The 15,993-nt window shown below is 42.6% G+C and overlaps 1 protein-coding gene across 1 annotated transcript in view; it reads right to left on the bottom strand.

Moving 5' to 3' along the window:
- Nucleotides 1–15,993, bottom strand: part of FANCL (FA complementation group L) — a 433,780-nt gene that overhangs the window by 153,487 nt on the left and 264,300 nt on the right. The window contains exon 8 of the mRNA XM_085612370.1: nucleotides 12,521–12,671. Coding sequence (XP_085468496.1) covers nucleotides 12,521–12,671 — 151 coding nt within the window. The remainder of the gene's footprint in view (nucleotides 1–12,520; nucleotides 12,672–15,993) is intronic.

Here is a 15,993-nt window from a genome sequence, read left to right as displayed (position 1 = left end):
CCGAATTCACATTAAAATATTAATTTTCGCTGGCGTAAGATAGGCCCGATGGAGAATGAAGAAATGCATCAACTGAAAGCGCGCATTCCTGGTGCTTTTCCATGCACGCTCCACCAGTCCCGCCCACGACGTCTCAGACATTTCGTCACCCAAGTCCTCTTCCCACCGTCGTCAGAGCTCTACTAAGGGGGTCAGTCTCTCGTTTGTCATTCGGCAATATAAACCGGTAACCGCCTTGATGGTACCAGCAGCCAGGACTACATACTACATATTGGCAAGCCATTGAAGTAGGAGGTTCACTAAGCCTCATTTTCCAGTGTGCCTGAATGGCCGTTATGAGCACCAGGTGTAATAAATGTATTTATTTATTTATAAAGTTTTATAAAGCGCAAACATGATCCAGAATATAATCCCCACGAGCCAACTCGTATCTGTCCTGTAATACCTCATAGGGAATCACGGCGCCATCTTCATAGAGGTCTCCCATGGTGAGCAACCCCCTCTCCGACCAGTCTATCAACACTGCCCAATTACCACCGTGCGGTAGAGCAGTGCACACCGTCAACGGAATGTCAGGGGCATATGGACGCACGATTTGTGCTCGCCGTTGGCTTCTGTTCCAGCAGTTTAAACGTCCCCATCTCTTGAGTGAGAGAGGAGGCCGAGAGCGGCAATTGCAATAGTATTCTGGAGAGCGTATGTCTGTCAACCTGAGTCCCCTCCGCATCACCAGCGCTCCGGAACATCCGCGAAATTGCCTGGGTAAACCACTGTAGTTGCGCCGCTAAATAATATGTTTCAAAGACAGGGACCGCTAATCCACCCTCCGATCGTGGTCTCATCAATGCGTTAAGAGCCACTCTCCGTCGTCCCCCAGCCCAAAGGAACCCGACCACCATCGACTGAAGCTGCTTAAAAACCGAGGCTGGAATCCAGATAGGTAGCGTCCTAAAGTAGTACAACAATCTGGGAAGTGCTATCATCTTAAGAATGGCCACTCAGCCAGCCACCGAGAGCGGAAGCGTGCCCCTAAACTCAATACAGCCCTTAGGCGCTCTAACGGCCCTGCCCACATTACCCTCCAGTAAATCAGCCTGGGTGTAATAGATGTGAGTGCCAAGGTACGTCATGCATTGATGCTCCCATCCTACATCCTGCGTGGACACAGGGCCTTCGGTCTGTAGCTTGGTAGGGAACAGACAGGTCTTTGCCAAGTTAACCTTGAGACCAGTGATCATACCGAGACCCTTCAATAAAGTCTTCGCTCCACGAAGGGCGCCCTCTGTATCAGCCAAAAACATAAGGAGATCATCAGTATATAATGCGATATGATGAATTTGCTCGTGCACTTGTAATCCCGAATAATGCTGGCCCGTCCTGGCCCGTGCCGCCAGCGGCTCCATGGCCAGGGCAAACCGCAGTGGGGAGAGGGGGCTGCCCTGCATCGTTCCACAATACAAGCATCCGATATCGTCCCTCCCGTCTTCACACGCGCTGTGGCCTGACAATACAAAAGAAACGTCCAATCTACAAAGCCATATCCCAGTCCGAATTGTCACATGACTTGAAAAAAATATTGCCACTCCAAACTGTCAAAGGCCTTCTCAATATCTATTGCCAAGACAGCAGTAGCAAGTCCACATCATAATTCCAGTTTTTTGGAACCGTTGCAAAAGAAGGTAGTTACACCATGGGTTACAAAAACCTGCCACAAGACCTTGAAGGATATAAAACAGAAAATAAAAAGACAAAAGTGTTGGATGCGTAATGTTTCATTAGTTGTATTTGCTAGAAATGACACAGCAAGATCAGGGATCCACTTTGGTCATGCTCATTTTGCTTGAGGTGACTTAGACAGCCAAAAAGTGACTGCCTGAAATGCTTGAATTAATTTTAGCCAGAGGGAATTATTCTGCACAGATTTACATTCAACTGTATTAGCTTGTTTTTGCTAATCTGGAAAAAAGCCAACCTAAACACAGTTAAAAGTGTGCAGGGGAACAGCGTGATTTTTTTTTTTATAGTTGGCAAGGAAAGTTGTAAACTGTACTTGATGTTTGTTAAATTGTGCAACTCGGGCATAGATTTATATCTTGATACTATTATTTGGACAAATCACAGATCGACTGAGTGCTTCCCATGCTACCTTGGTTGAGGTTTGGGTAGTAGTCTCATCAGTTACAAGGACAGTCATAACTATTCGACTACTAAAGACTTGTTTAAAATTTGAGTTGTCAATTTGAAAAGGTGCATCTACAACTTTGTAAAACCAGGAACAGAATTAAGACAAAAATCCTTAAGATGAATGACTGAAAGCTTCTAGGTTTAAAAGATTAGCATGATATTCTAGGTAGTGAAACTAGGTTTTTCTGCCTCTGGTCAGGGCAGAACATTGAAATGGTAGTATTTTCTCCTGGCTGTTAGAAGATGCTGGCACTTCAGTTTTACACATGGAACCGACATTCACCTTGGTGGCCTCAGAGAATCAGCAATGTGAATAGTGTTGTGGTTAAGTGACAGAATAGTTAAATGAACATTCAAGTCTTGAAGGATATCCAAAATAGGTAGTGATGTTCAGCTTGGGGAAGAAAGGGAGGAATAGGATTTCAGGCGAATGCTCAATAACAAATACTGACCAAGCTCCCAGTTGGCTCTGGGATAGACCACCAAGAGGTGGAGCAGAAACAGCCAAGGAGGCATGATGTAGGTATGTCTTAAGAAAAAGCAGGCTCTGGTTTTAGTGCAAATTGAGGATTATACAAATGGATTTGCTCTTAAATCTTTGATGCACTTGGAGTCAGTGTAATGTAATGAGCACAGATGTGATCTGATCGTGGCTATGTCGGTAGGAAGCCAGCAGCATTCCGAGCCTAGCAAAGGTAACGGAGAATGCATACTGAGAGCCTAGTAAAGGTAACAGAGTTTGCATACTGAGAAACACTTGCAGTAATGGCTGGACATCATGCTTTTACAATGGTCATCTTGTAGAAAAAAGGGTGACTATGCAGGAAGCCTTGAAGAATTTTCAGGTGGTGAAATAAGTTTTTCATTCATAACCAAGTTGATCTGTTGGATGAGAAAGGCTCTAAAAATCCAAGATCACAAGTAGGGTTTGGAAGTGTTGAGGGTTTGCCCACAGAAGCAAGCCTAAAGAAAGGAACTGTCCTGAGGAAGGAGTGATCAATAAAGGCCATCTCTCTTGTTGATGAGAAACTTTTCAAGTGCATATTTCCTCATCCAATCAATGATTGCTAGCAAGCAACTGTTGAGGACAAGTATGGTCCATTTTGGTTCAGCTTTAACGTAATTCTGGTACGATACATGTAAACATGTACAGTGAATGACAGGACCAGCCTACACCTGCAGGAACATCAGACTTCACATTGCAGAAATCAAAAAAGCAATGATAGCATGCTGTAGAGAAAGAGGGGCAAAGATGGTTTGTCATCACTAAGTGAAGAAAGAAGGAAAAGTACTCAGTGTCCTGCCGGTCTCAAAGAAAAGCAGTCATGCAACAAGCTTTAATTGTTGATTGCAACAAATCCAGGGTGACCAAAGTGGAGACAATCCTGAGTGGCCTGCACAAATAACGTACTCAAAAAGAAAGGTAAGAACAGAAACATTCCTTTGCCAGAACAGAAGTCTTCATCAAAGCTGCCAACATGAGTCTGTTGTTGTTCTATGGCTGTTCTTTTCGCCAGGTTAGTGTGAAGTGGAGAGCAGAGATGATGTGGTGAGTGTTGGAATCTGAAGGGTGGAGAGAAGGTTTCTTGAGCATCAAAGTTGAATAAGTTTAGCAAAATGTCCAAAAGCATCTGATGATCTTACAGAGACAGGAAATTGTCTTCAAGTTCTTGTATGAACAGTCAGACAGAGGCAAACCTGTGGATTTGTTGTTAGTAAATAACGTGTCAAACTGGAGAAAAGACAGGTTAGAGGAAAGGTAGAACGGTTGGGGGAAAGGCCAGATTGATAAACTAGGTCCTAGAAAGGGATACTAGTACCTCTTCTTGGAGTATATATCCAGTCCTAATACCAGTAAGTGCACAATTTCTCATTAGTTACAGTCACCAAATATCAGTATACACATTATCATCAATGAAAGATAACCTTTTGTTAGATTACATGCTGTATCAGCAGCGACACATAGGACACTTTTCTATAATCAAAGAAATGTACCTCTTGTCTGACAGCAACAGCTATATACAACACTATACGGGTAATGAGGCCTCGAACTAAGGAAGATTTTTCCCCAACAGTTTTGCCAACTCTCTCATAGGTGCTTGTAATAAGTCCATACTTATCTCCATCCAGCAACGAGGATGGAGATAAGTACATTGAACATCAAAACAATACACAGAAGTAGAAAAACAGGTATACACCCAACAAATGCTCGAATATTGAAATAGGTTGTGCAATTCACAATCAACTATAGAAAAAGTTTTCAAATGTCCATCCTTGCATCCTTATTTGTAAATACTTTATTCATTTTTAACTGATTGGTTGTAATATTTAATTTTGTAAAACAGTCGCGGACCCCATGAGTCAGCCTCGCGGACTCCCAGGGGTCCTCAGACCCCAGGTTAAGAACCACTGGATTAGACAATTACGAGTTCTATAACTTCCTGAAACTAGACGCTTTTATTACCATAATAGGATGAGTATTGTTTCCATACTTTCCAGACGTACTGGAAAAGGTAGCCTTTATAAGTCATTTGGTTTCAAAGGTCTAAAGCCTTCTCTCCCAGAAGAATTCCACACTAAATTTAAAAACTCAAATGAAATAAGAAGACTTCATCTCGCTTGAAGTCTAATCTACACACTACTCAAAAGAATTATAGATATCAACTTCCTGTCCAATATTACATAGGCCTAAGAACATGAGGTTCTTCACAGTACATGAGGTAGACTGAACTTCTGTCAGTCTTAATAAAGTAGGCATCATACCAACAGACTTGAGACGGAATTGCCAAAAACCTGGGGAGATTTCTTGCACATGATATTGGAGTGCCAACATGCATATTCCATATGGTTAAAAATCTCTAAACATGTAAAAGAAATTCTCAGTGTAAATAAAGATCTAAACCCCATTATGACCTATGTAGGTGTACACACACTTGCAAACCCATAATCTCTCAACCATAGTGTTAGACCTGTCAGCCCTAGGGTGGTCTTACCCCGTTTTTTTGCCCTTGTCGCCTCATTTTGGCCACCATCTTTTTGGTTGGCCCCAAGTCTCTGGGCGCCTTACCACTGCCAAACAGTGCTGAGGTGCAGGTGCTCTCTCCTACTAACATGGCTGCCACAGGCCCCTGCTAATGCGGAGTGGCCATTGCATACACGCGGTAGTGGTTAGGAGCAGGCTGGGACATCTTGATACAGTATCCTTACCATCCCGCCTTTTTGTCCCATAGACAGTTATGTGGAAGCTCCTGGAACCTTCCAGCTCTGGGAGGGATTATGCTTTGCCGCCTTTACAGGAGGAACAATAACAATGCCAGTACTGATGAACTTTTTTGACTCCACTTTCTTATGTGGGAACATTTCGAAAGAAAACAAAATGAACGGGGGACCTTTTGTTTAGTCGATTTAATCAATCTGTTTATGCGTTTTGTTTCTAATTTCACAAAAACTTTTTTTGTATTTCCACAATTAACATTGAACTAATAACACACAATATATACTGTACATAAATAAACACATTCAACCACAGTCATATCAACATTCATTCCCATACCACACTGGACAGTCCAGAACCAAACATACTATATATAAACAAACAATCTGAATTCTCTTTAAAGACACAATTTACAATTTGGCCATAGAAGATGATGGAGTCTGTAGAGAACAATATTGAGGGTTCCAAATGATTCTTTTAATTCATTTAGGCCAAAAGATAGAGGTCGACGCGTTTCAAGCCCCTTCTAGTACTGGGGCTCTCATCAGGACCTGGGAGCTGAAAGGAGAACACAAGAGGACTCTTACTAGACTGCTTCCGCCTTTTAAAAGCAACAGCCTTGTTATAAAAAGTGAGTTGTACCTGTGGGTGATGTCCACCAGATCTTTAGACGTGTAAAATCTAAGTAAAAAAGTTAGACCCAGAATTAATCCAACTATGTCGTATTGCCAAACCAAAATTCAAAAACCACCAAACATACAAGTGCCATTTAGACTGTGTGACTTACGTGTATAGATGATGGGACAGAATTAGTCTAAAGAGGAATAAAGGAACGATGTCAGGTCGTTGTATTGACAGGCACGGGATATAACAATCAATTGCCTGTGATGTATCAGATGCGCTGTGCACGCTGCTCAGAGGTGAATAGCCTACCTTGAATCGCCGGGTTGTAGGCGAAAATCAATTACTTTCGTCGATTGTCATGCGTCGCGATCAAATCACTGAAAGAACCAAACCAGGAGATTTTTGTCAGCGGAGTTGACGGCCGCCAGAAGCACAGGTGTGCTAAAATTCATTAGAATCGTTTCCGTACCTTTTTTCGTTTCTTCTCACGCTTCAAACTCGGAGGAAATGAGCTTCCGTGTTTGTGTTCGAAGTCTCGCGTGAATATGAACTAGTTTCCCGCGCTGAGTGAGTTCTGGGAGATGTAGTTTATACTGTGTTTGCCGTTTGTAATGGAACATGTAAATGCACTTCTCTTTGCGCAATTTGAGTGTCAATGTGTGTGGCGGACGGATAAAAAAGTGCGGCCATGCCGTTTGAAATGGAACATGTAAATACACTTCTCTTTGCGCAATTTGGGTGTCCATGTGTGTGACGGACGGACAAAATGTGCGGCCAGTCTTGTACTCAAGACAAAACACTGTGTGGACCACCAGCGAACTTAGAATTGGTTGGCAGGGTAAAAAGTCTTGGGGAAGGAGTGTCGAGCTTTTAATGGAAAGCGCAAACAGGGGTTTTCCATTGTCCTCCACTGCGGTTTATATCAATTCAAACCAGATGGTGTTTGGTCAAAGATTGTAAATTTCGGATAGTTCATTAAGGCCGTTGATGGCTGAGTTAAATTTGACAATGAGCATTGCTTCACGCTGCGAGAGTTGTCGTTCGAGGTCACCACCTCTTGAATCAGGATCCACTTTGGAAATGACAGTCCATTTTAGATCGGTTACTGGATGGTTGTGCGTTTTCCAATGTTGGACCAACGGAGCATTCTGGACATTTTTATTGATACGCGATTTGTGTTGCGATATTCTCACTCTGATTTCTTGGCTCGTTTTCCCGATATACAAAAGTCCACACGGGCAACGGATCGCATAGATCACATTTTTACTTTTGCAATTCGTAAAACGGTCATGTTTCCAGTATATTGAGTTGTGTGAAAATAAATCCCCTTCTTCTGTTGACGAACAACAGGCACATGTGCCGCATTTATGGTGGCCAGTTATTGGAGGAAGGCCTACATATTCTCTTAGGGATTTGTTAGTTGTTGATGGCATAGAAGCTCTGACTATTTGATTAGAAATGCTACGATCTTTTTTGAACGCAAAAAGAGGATAGTCACTTAGAGAGGGGTCCAGATTTTTGACCAAGTGCCAATTTTGTCTAATAATCCTTTTCAATGGGTTAGAGTTTGGGCAGAATGTTGAAACACATACAATCTTCTGAAGAGGCGATTTTTCTTTCTGTTTTAAGAGATCTTCACGTGGTGTCCACCACGCTCTTTTCATAGCTCTTTTTAGTAATTTTTTCGGATAACCTCGCATTTTTAGGTTCTCAAGCAGATTACTTGCATGAAGGTAATACTCATCTTTAAATGTGCAGTTTCTTCTAATCCTGAGAAACTGCCCATAGGGCAAGTTCTCTCTTAAGTTCCTCGGATGGCTGCTGGTGAAGTGTAGTGCTTTATTCCGATCAGTTGGTTTTTTGTACAGAGTTGTCACTAGTCCATTGTTCGCTGGATATACCTCTACATCCAGAAAAGGTATCTTGGTCTTAGAATGGTTTAGACTAAATTTGATGTCCTCCGTGCGATTATTGAGCCAGTCATAGAACAGGACCAAGTCCTGTTCATTACTTGTCCAGATCATAAAAACATCGTCTATATAGCGAACCCATTTACCGATGTAGTGGGAGAAGGGGTTGCTATTATAGACGAATTTCTCTTCATACTTGGCCATGAAAAGGACTGCCAGTTCAGGAGCGAAGGGACAACCCATTGCAACTCCTCTTATTTGGTAATAGAAGTCACCTTTGAACTTGAAATAGTTCTTTTTCAGAGCGAAGCTTGCTAGGTCCATAATGAATTCTGTGGGAACTCTCGTTGGTTTTGGTCTACTCTCCAAATACAATTTGGCCTAAATGAATTAAAAGAATCATTTGGAACCCTCAATATTGTTCTCTACAGACTCCATCATCTTCTATGGCCAAATTGTAAATTGTGTCTTTAAAGAGAATTCAGATTGTTTGTTTATATATAGTATGTTTGGTTCTGGACTGTCCAGTGTGGTATGGGAATGAATGTTGATATGACTGTGGTTGAATGTGTTTATTTATGTACAGTAAATATTGTGTGTTATTAGTTCAATGTTAATTGTGGAAATACAAAAAAAGTTTTTGTGAAATTAGAAACAAAACGCATAAACAGATTGATTAAATCGACTAAACAAAAGGTCCCCCGTTCATTTTGTTTTCTTTCGAAATGTTCCCACATAAGAAAGTGGAGTCAAAAAAGTTCATCAGTACTGGCATTGTTATTGTTACTTGTGTTATAAGGCACGGCCTTACTGACTAGAGCCTAAACCCTCTTCTTGTTCAACAGCCTTTACAGGAGGGCCACCTGACCTGGGGGTATAAGAGGAAAGGAGGGAAACTGAACTAGTCAGTTGGGGACCATTGGACCTGGGGGAACCTCTGCCAGAGCGTAGGCGGTTGGGCCTAGGGGAGAAACCTACACTACTGGGACTGACTGAGTCTAGGCCCTGCTGTACCCAAGTTAGATGAGGGACTCTGCCTGCCTGCTGATCTTGCCTGGTGAGGGGGCAACCCAGGGGACCGTCTCCAGTGCGCTGCAGGGACCCACCCTGCCTCTGATGCCTGCCAACTCAACCCCCTTCTCGCCCTCATAAGCCTGCCAGGGGGACCGGTCATCTTCTTTCCCCTCTAAGATAAGGGCTGCCCTGGAAACTTTGACTGTTGTTGTGAACCCTTCAGGACCTACAGGTAAAGCGCTGTGTCCACCTAGCGCTGTGCTACCAGAACTGTGCCCCATGGAAAGAAGCCCTCTGCCCTCTAAGCGCTGTGCCCTCTAGGCGCTGTAAGCCCTCAAATCACCGCCGCTGCCCAGGTACCTGCACCCTAGCGCTGAGCTGGTGTGAGCGCTTCTCGCTGGAATTCACCGCCGTCACCCAGGTACCAACGGTCTAGCGCTGGGCTCGTGGAGACGCTAGCTGCCCAAATCACCGCCGCGGCCCCTGCTCCGCAGAAGGAGAAGCGCTGTGTCCGCCATCACCGCCATGGCCCGGGTGCCTGCCGCCACCGCATGGTGTGACATCACCGCCTCGGCCCCCGAACCCTGGAGAGGGCCGCCGCGGTATTGAGGAAGCCTGCAGCAGAACGGCGAAGCCAGCGCGGCCCGTATCACGTGACGGGGCGCCGGCCGCGTCACCAGCCACGCCCAGTCAGGGCCGCGTAGCCATTGGGCGAGGCCGCCGCACCCCCCAGCGAGCCGCGCAGGGATTGGCCGCTGCGGGTGCGGTCTGAGACCTGCGCCCGGGGTGATCCCAGGACGAAGAAGACGCCACAGGGCCGAGACCGGCTCCGAGACCTCCGGCCTCGCCCCCGCCACAAGAAAGAGTCGCGGGGAGCCCGCTTTGCCTGCGCGGGCTCCCGCCTAGACTGGAGCCCCCCACCGAGAGTTAAGACCCCCTGGGGGAGGGCGGAGTGACTGCAGGAATTGCGGGGGCTGCCCAGGAGGTTCCATCGTCTGGCGAGGCAGTCCCGCGTCCGCCCCTCCCCTCCGGGAACTGCAACCAGGCCTCGGGGCCCCATGCATACCGTATTATCCTACTGCTGGGCTAAAGCGAATATAGGGCTGCCCGCGAGAGGGAAGTGAGAGATATTCATGCTATGGTGAAGTTGACTACGTAAACTGTTACCCTGAAGTTGCCTGCACCGGTTACCTGCCTGAATTATTTGTTGGCATGAGATTACCCCCTTGATTCACTAGTTTGACCATGTTACTGCCTTATTCACAGGAATTAATTAATTGTTGTACTGAAATGCACTGCCTTATTCACAGGAATGAATTAATTGCTGTACTGAAATGCACTGCCTTATTTGCAGGAATGATCTAATAGTTGCCCCAAAATGCACTGTTCCAGCTAACTGAATGAATTACTGGATACCCTAAAATGCACTGTTTCATCTAACTGAAGGGACTAGTTGCTGTCCTGCGAATATCTGTTTAGTTACTTGAATGAATTGACTGCTGCTTTGAATTGCCTTAATTATCCCTGAAATGAATTGATGCGCCATGTCTTGCCTTAGATAAAAGATCTTGTTTTAAAAACCACTTGGGGTAGTGACCTTCATTGTGTGCGCATGGCTGAATCTGTGTGAGTGAGTGCTGCACAACTACTTTACACATTGCCTTCGGGTGCCTTCCTACCTCGCGCCAAGCTACCACGTCGGAATTGGTGACCCCAGTTCTGACACATAGTAAACAACGTCTATGAACGTGTTCCATAGCTTAGGTGGGCAAAACAATTGTATCAGAGTGGAAGATGGCATAGACCATATTTACATATGATTAGTGGTCATGGCGTGCTTTTTATGCAGAGCACAGAACTCAGTTCTCCCCTATATAAAGAATATTCGTCCCCTATGTGGCACAATCTAGATCTTTACCTGCAAAGGAGGAAACCACCCTGAACCAGCTTACAACCAGATTCTTACCTCTTTATAATTACAACCAAAGTTGCTGTTCCCTCATTTTGAGTTTACCATACTCCGAAAAAGACACCCTGTTGACATGTTTAGATATACAAACAGTTGAATATCTTTGAAATTACTTTAGTCTTAGGTGATCTTCTCATGATCTCAACTTAAACGCGTAAATCCGAGAACTATTACTTTAATGGAATCACTTCCCCCTCAAAGAATATATTTTTTTTATTCTGTATTCTTATGTTATTTTGAGTTCAATCTTTTGTAAAAACAAAAAAGAAACCAATTTGAAATTAAGAAAAACTACAGCTGTAGCTTCAAGCTTTCTCGTGCAGCCAATATACTAGAATTTGGCTGCCTTTAGAGTTAAATCCTTGATGTTGGGCAAATACTGCACTGATAAATACTTACCATTGAGTAACAGTAGTCTCATCAGTTACAAGGACAGTCATAACTATTCGACTACTAAAGACTTGTTTAAAATTTGAGTTGTCAATTTGAAAAGGTGCATCTACAACTTTGTAAAACCAGGAACAGAATTAAGACAAAAATCATTAAGATGAATGACTGAAAGCTTCTATGTTTAAAGATTAGCATGATATTCTAGGTAAGGAAACTAGGTTTTTCTGCCTCTGGTCAGGGCAGAACATTGAAACTGTAGTATTGATCTGTCGGTTGGGAGGAACTTGCCTTCAAAGATTTGCATCAAGCAAAACCTACTAAATTAATCTGACTGGAAAGCACTGCTTGGGGAGTTCTATTGATTCACTTATCTCACAAATCATTTTAATGTTCACATGATACCTTTTCGAATATCCTTGGCAGTTATCGGGATACCAAATGTATGCAAACATTATTAAGAACTACTTTTAAGTATCCAAGGAGACAGATGAGTGCATAAAGATCCAGCATTCTTTCAAAGGTGAATCCGGCTGAAATGATTTTGTCTGAATGCCTCTTCCATGCAGGTTTTGCTGCGACTACCAGGATATCATACCAGGCTTCCACTCAATTGGTTCCCTTTTATGCCACTCTATACGCTTGTCATGATGATAAATAAGATCCCAAAAACCTATTTCATGTTAGGATGAAATGCACAGATCACATTTCCCTGTGTAGGTAGTCCTGCACTGGCTTACGATCAAGCACCCAGTTGACTTCAGGGTATATTTTCAAGCGCATATTCCCCTACAATACTGTACTCCCTTTTTGGATTTTGCATATTAATAATACCAGATGTCAAACTGACAACTGTTTTGTGGGAAGACCCAAACAAATTCAAGGCCATTTCTTGTGGAAATCTGTTACCTTGCCTCTTTGTCAGTAAGTGGTCTTGAAACAATGTAAACAATTTTTTTTTTAAAAGACTAAAAATGCTCGTGTCCAAAAAGACCCTTGGTCTTCATTCTAGTAGCTGACATCACATGTTGGCACTTCCCATTACTTCCTGACACAGTACATTTTGGATAATGTTCACAATTACGGGCTACATACCATTCCGTCTCAGATCTAATGCTTTGATACTGCGCTAAAGCTGTGATAAGTTCTATAAAAGAACAAACAGAATAAATGCTATGTTTAGCTCACTCACTAAATTGCATAAAGGTTTCTTATTACCTATTGCAATTCTTCGTAGGATGGCACTTCGAGTTGGTTTCTCTGGCTCCAAAACCCAAGTCTTCTCATCAATTTCATCAAGAACATCCCAGAACACCTTAAGTGATTCCAAAGCTGCCAGGAACTGTGTATGAATGCTTGCCAAAGAGCTCTACGGAAAAGAGAACACAAACATGTTCCATTCTATCAGTTAAAAACTTTAAATAACAACATCAATCATTGGCACTATCCATCGAGGAGTTGATATTTTACTATACAAGTAAAGTAGTTTTAGGTTATATATTACGAGCCAAGGGTGTGGTTTGGTCACTAGGAGCAACTTTTGGAGTGTATTCTTAATTCAAATGTATGTAAGCTTGATCATCACTTTAGATGAGTCAGTTGTATCTGTTGTTCACATGATGCCACCAAGGTAATTCTCACTGAAAAAAAGACTGACAAGGTACATCATCATCTGGCAGTAAGAATTAACCACAACTTTCTTAATGGATAGACCTAAAAAGGGAGTTCATGCCGGGCAACATCAAAACCATAAATATCATCAATTCTTGAGAACACCTGGAGGTTTGCAATCACAACTAAATATTTCCTGCTTCGTCAGGTTGCTGCCAGAAAGTGATTAGAACGTACTGTTCTGCAGTATGTGTGTACAAGAGGTTGCAGTGCCCTTTGTCTGGACAAAAAAGGCTGAATATCTGTCCATTGCAGCACATTCTTTGCAGGATACAAACTACCAATGCCCTTGTGAGATTTGGTAAGCCTGCAGTGACAATTCCCAATAGGAATGGACGGGTCATATCAAGTTTCACGCCCCATTCTTCCATTCCGCCCGGATGCCCTGCTTGCAATCTATATGGTCGCTGGTGTGATTACCGAGGATTATGAATTAGAACATGGCCATGCAAACACACACAGGCAGACTTTTTCTGCAAAGTTTATTCAATGTTAAATTTATCTAGCATACCTGTTTATCGTATCTTTTCCCTCACTGTCAAGGCCACAGACCCTTTGGGATAATTGGATGGTAGATCTCAAGGCCAAAGAGTAAGAGTGTTTTCCATGCCACTGTTGTAATCGTGGATAATTTGTTACAAAATAATAACATAAAACCTGGATTAAGATCAGGCAGTGACTTAAAATAAATATATTGACTCTTAAAAAGAGCGTTTCACCCTACAGGAAGCCAGTGGAGTACCAAAGATAACTGGAAACAAGAACATGCAGTGAAACATTAAGTAACAGAAATGCTGCACAATTCTCAACCAATTGGATATATTGAAACTGTATGCCAGTAACCAAAGATTAAGAGTGTTCACATAATAAGTCGAGATCCAACCAGCACTTGAATGATAGGTAGTGGGCTGATTAAGGAATAAAAGTTAGAGTTTTCCTTAAAATCTATCTGAAGCTTCCAAAAGCAGGTCGTCGTAATTTTCTTAATCTGATGAAGGAATAATAGCACACTGTCCACAGCAACTCCCAAGTTGCGCACGGTTTGAACAGGGGAAAGGCATTGCCCTAACTAAGCAGGCCATTAGAATGCAGACCAAGAAGATGATGGTCCACCTAAAATCAGCACCTTCGTTTTTTCATAATTCAGCTTTAAACAAGCAGCGGTGAATAAGGCTTTGAAACAGGTTGACCAGCAGGGCATGCACGTCTTCAGATTGTTTTTCACCTTGTGGATACGGCGGCATGGAAAAAAATTTAGACAATTCAGTAGCCTAGCACCTTTAATTTCTTATGGTTTTTCTCTGCACAAGCCAGTTTCCTCCACTCTACATACAAAACCTACCTCAACCACACAGTACACTTAAACACAATAAATTCAAGATACTTCTTAGTGCTAGATAAAAGACCAGATGAAAAAGTACACCACACTAGGTTGTTGAGGGTTAATAATCAAAAGGAAACAAATGTGGCAGATGACCCATAAGATAGTGGTGCACAAACTACAACGGATGGACTGAGTCTTTTGTTCTTGACAAAAGTGACTAGGGAGGACGTTCAGTTCACCTCCCTTTGGAGGAATTCCTCTCTCCTAATTTTTGTTTATTAACAATTGCATTGAGCTGTACAAGTTCTGGTGAATGTCCTTGATAGAGGACCGGAAATGGCAAGATGAACGTGAAAAAAAATCAAGAGAATAGTGCAGTCAATTTGTGAAGGGACACCAGATATTTTAGAAACGGGTTACTCGCATTTTATTTCATAGGGCTCATGAATCCACCGTTGTGCTGCCAATGGCAATAAAGCACCACTTGCACATTCCGTGTTGTCTGTCATGACATGCTGAAGTTCATATCATTTTCATAAAACATAATGTAGCCAGGAAGGAATATTATTTTGCAATGATGAAACTAACAGCAACAACCATTTTATACAAGTGTGCGGCATTAACGTGCTGCATGCCTCCTCCTATCTAGTGATGCATATTCTTTTAGGAAGATGGCAGGCCTCGACATTGCTTTGTGTTCAGTTTCATCCAAAATGAGCCTGCAGGAGTTATTTCTCTAGAACATTTTCCAGTAAGGTAATTCATGAACTGTTAACACATTTCTATATTTAGATGTGTTTTTATAGCATGGGCTATGGTTAAAAGGAGGCAGAGAGCTTGAAGCAGGTTGAAGAGTCACAACATAACATACACAATTTCCAATTACCAAACAACATGAGTGAGGTATAAAGAAAGTACAGAATATGTCATTCAGAAGATGTTTGTGGAACAAAATGTGAGGAAGGAATAGAGAGAAGACAGTCGATGCTGGACATATATTTAATGTACACAAAAACCCAGTTAATATACAGCCCTTCCTCTATGCTTAATGTACAGGAATAGTTGAGTGCTTCCAAACTAATGTGGGAGAAGGGTACCAGTTAATGAGTTACCCTCATTGTGAATGGCCACTCTAAAAGGGTTATTCAACCAACAGAGCGGGACATACAATTGTTATACTTCAGCTGTCAATCAAATCAGAAATATTGTTGGAAAAGTCGTTTGTTAAATTTTTTGCTATTAAAGCTATATTGGAGGAAAATATACCAATAGCGGTGATAGAGTTCCTCAGCTTTGGGGCAATACTTGGGAAGGCGTGTTTAATGGCCCTTTTCTATCTGCATAGCAGCCCTTCAAAACACAAATTAATCTAAGCTCCTGAGATTGACTAATCTACTTTAGACTACCAGTTTATTTGTGAGGTACTTAGAGGTCTGTTATTGTATTGTTTTATAGGGAGTATAAGCCAGTTTCAAGTACTACAAGCTTTCATCTGGAACAACATCAGGCAGGTCAGGATTGGTGTGATATGGTCCTACTCGGACCACAAGATCAGTCTTGCTGAGGCATGTGGAGATGCTTTGAAGTAGACAAGATATAAGTTTGGCATCCCAGTAAGAAAGGAGTTGCCACAGTAATCTTGACAGGACTATTGCCTGGGCCACTTGTTTAAAGTCTTCCCTAGGTAGGAGAGGTT

The sequence above is a fragment of the Triturus cristatus genome, chromosome 6 (assembly GCF_964204655.1).
Source record: "Triturus cristatus chromosome 6, aTriCri1.1, whole genome shotgun sequence".
In the NCBI taxonomy this organism is placed as follows: domain Eukaryota; kingdom Metazoa; phylum Chordata; class Amphibia; order Caudata; family Salamandridae; genus Triturus; species Triturus cristatus.
This window is presented reverse-complemented; position numbering and strand designations above follow the sequence as displayed.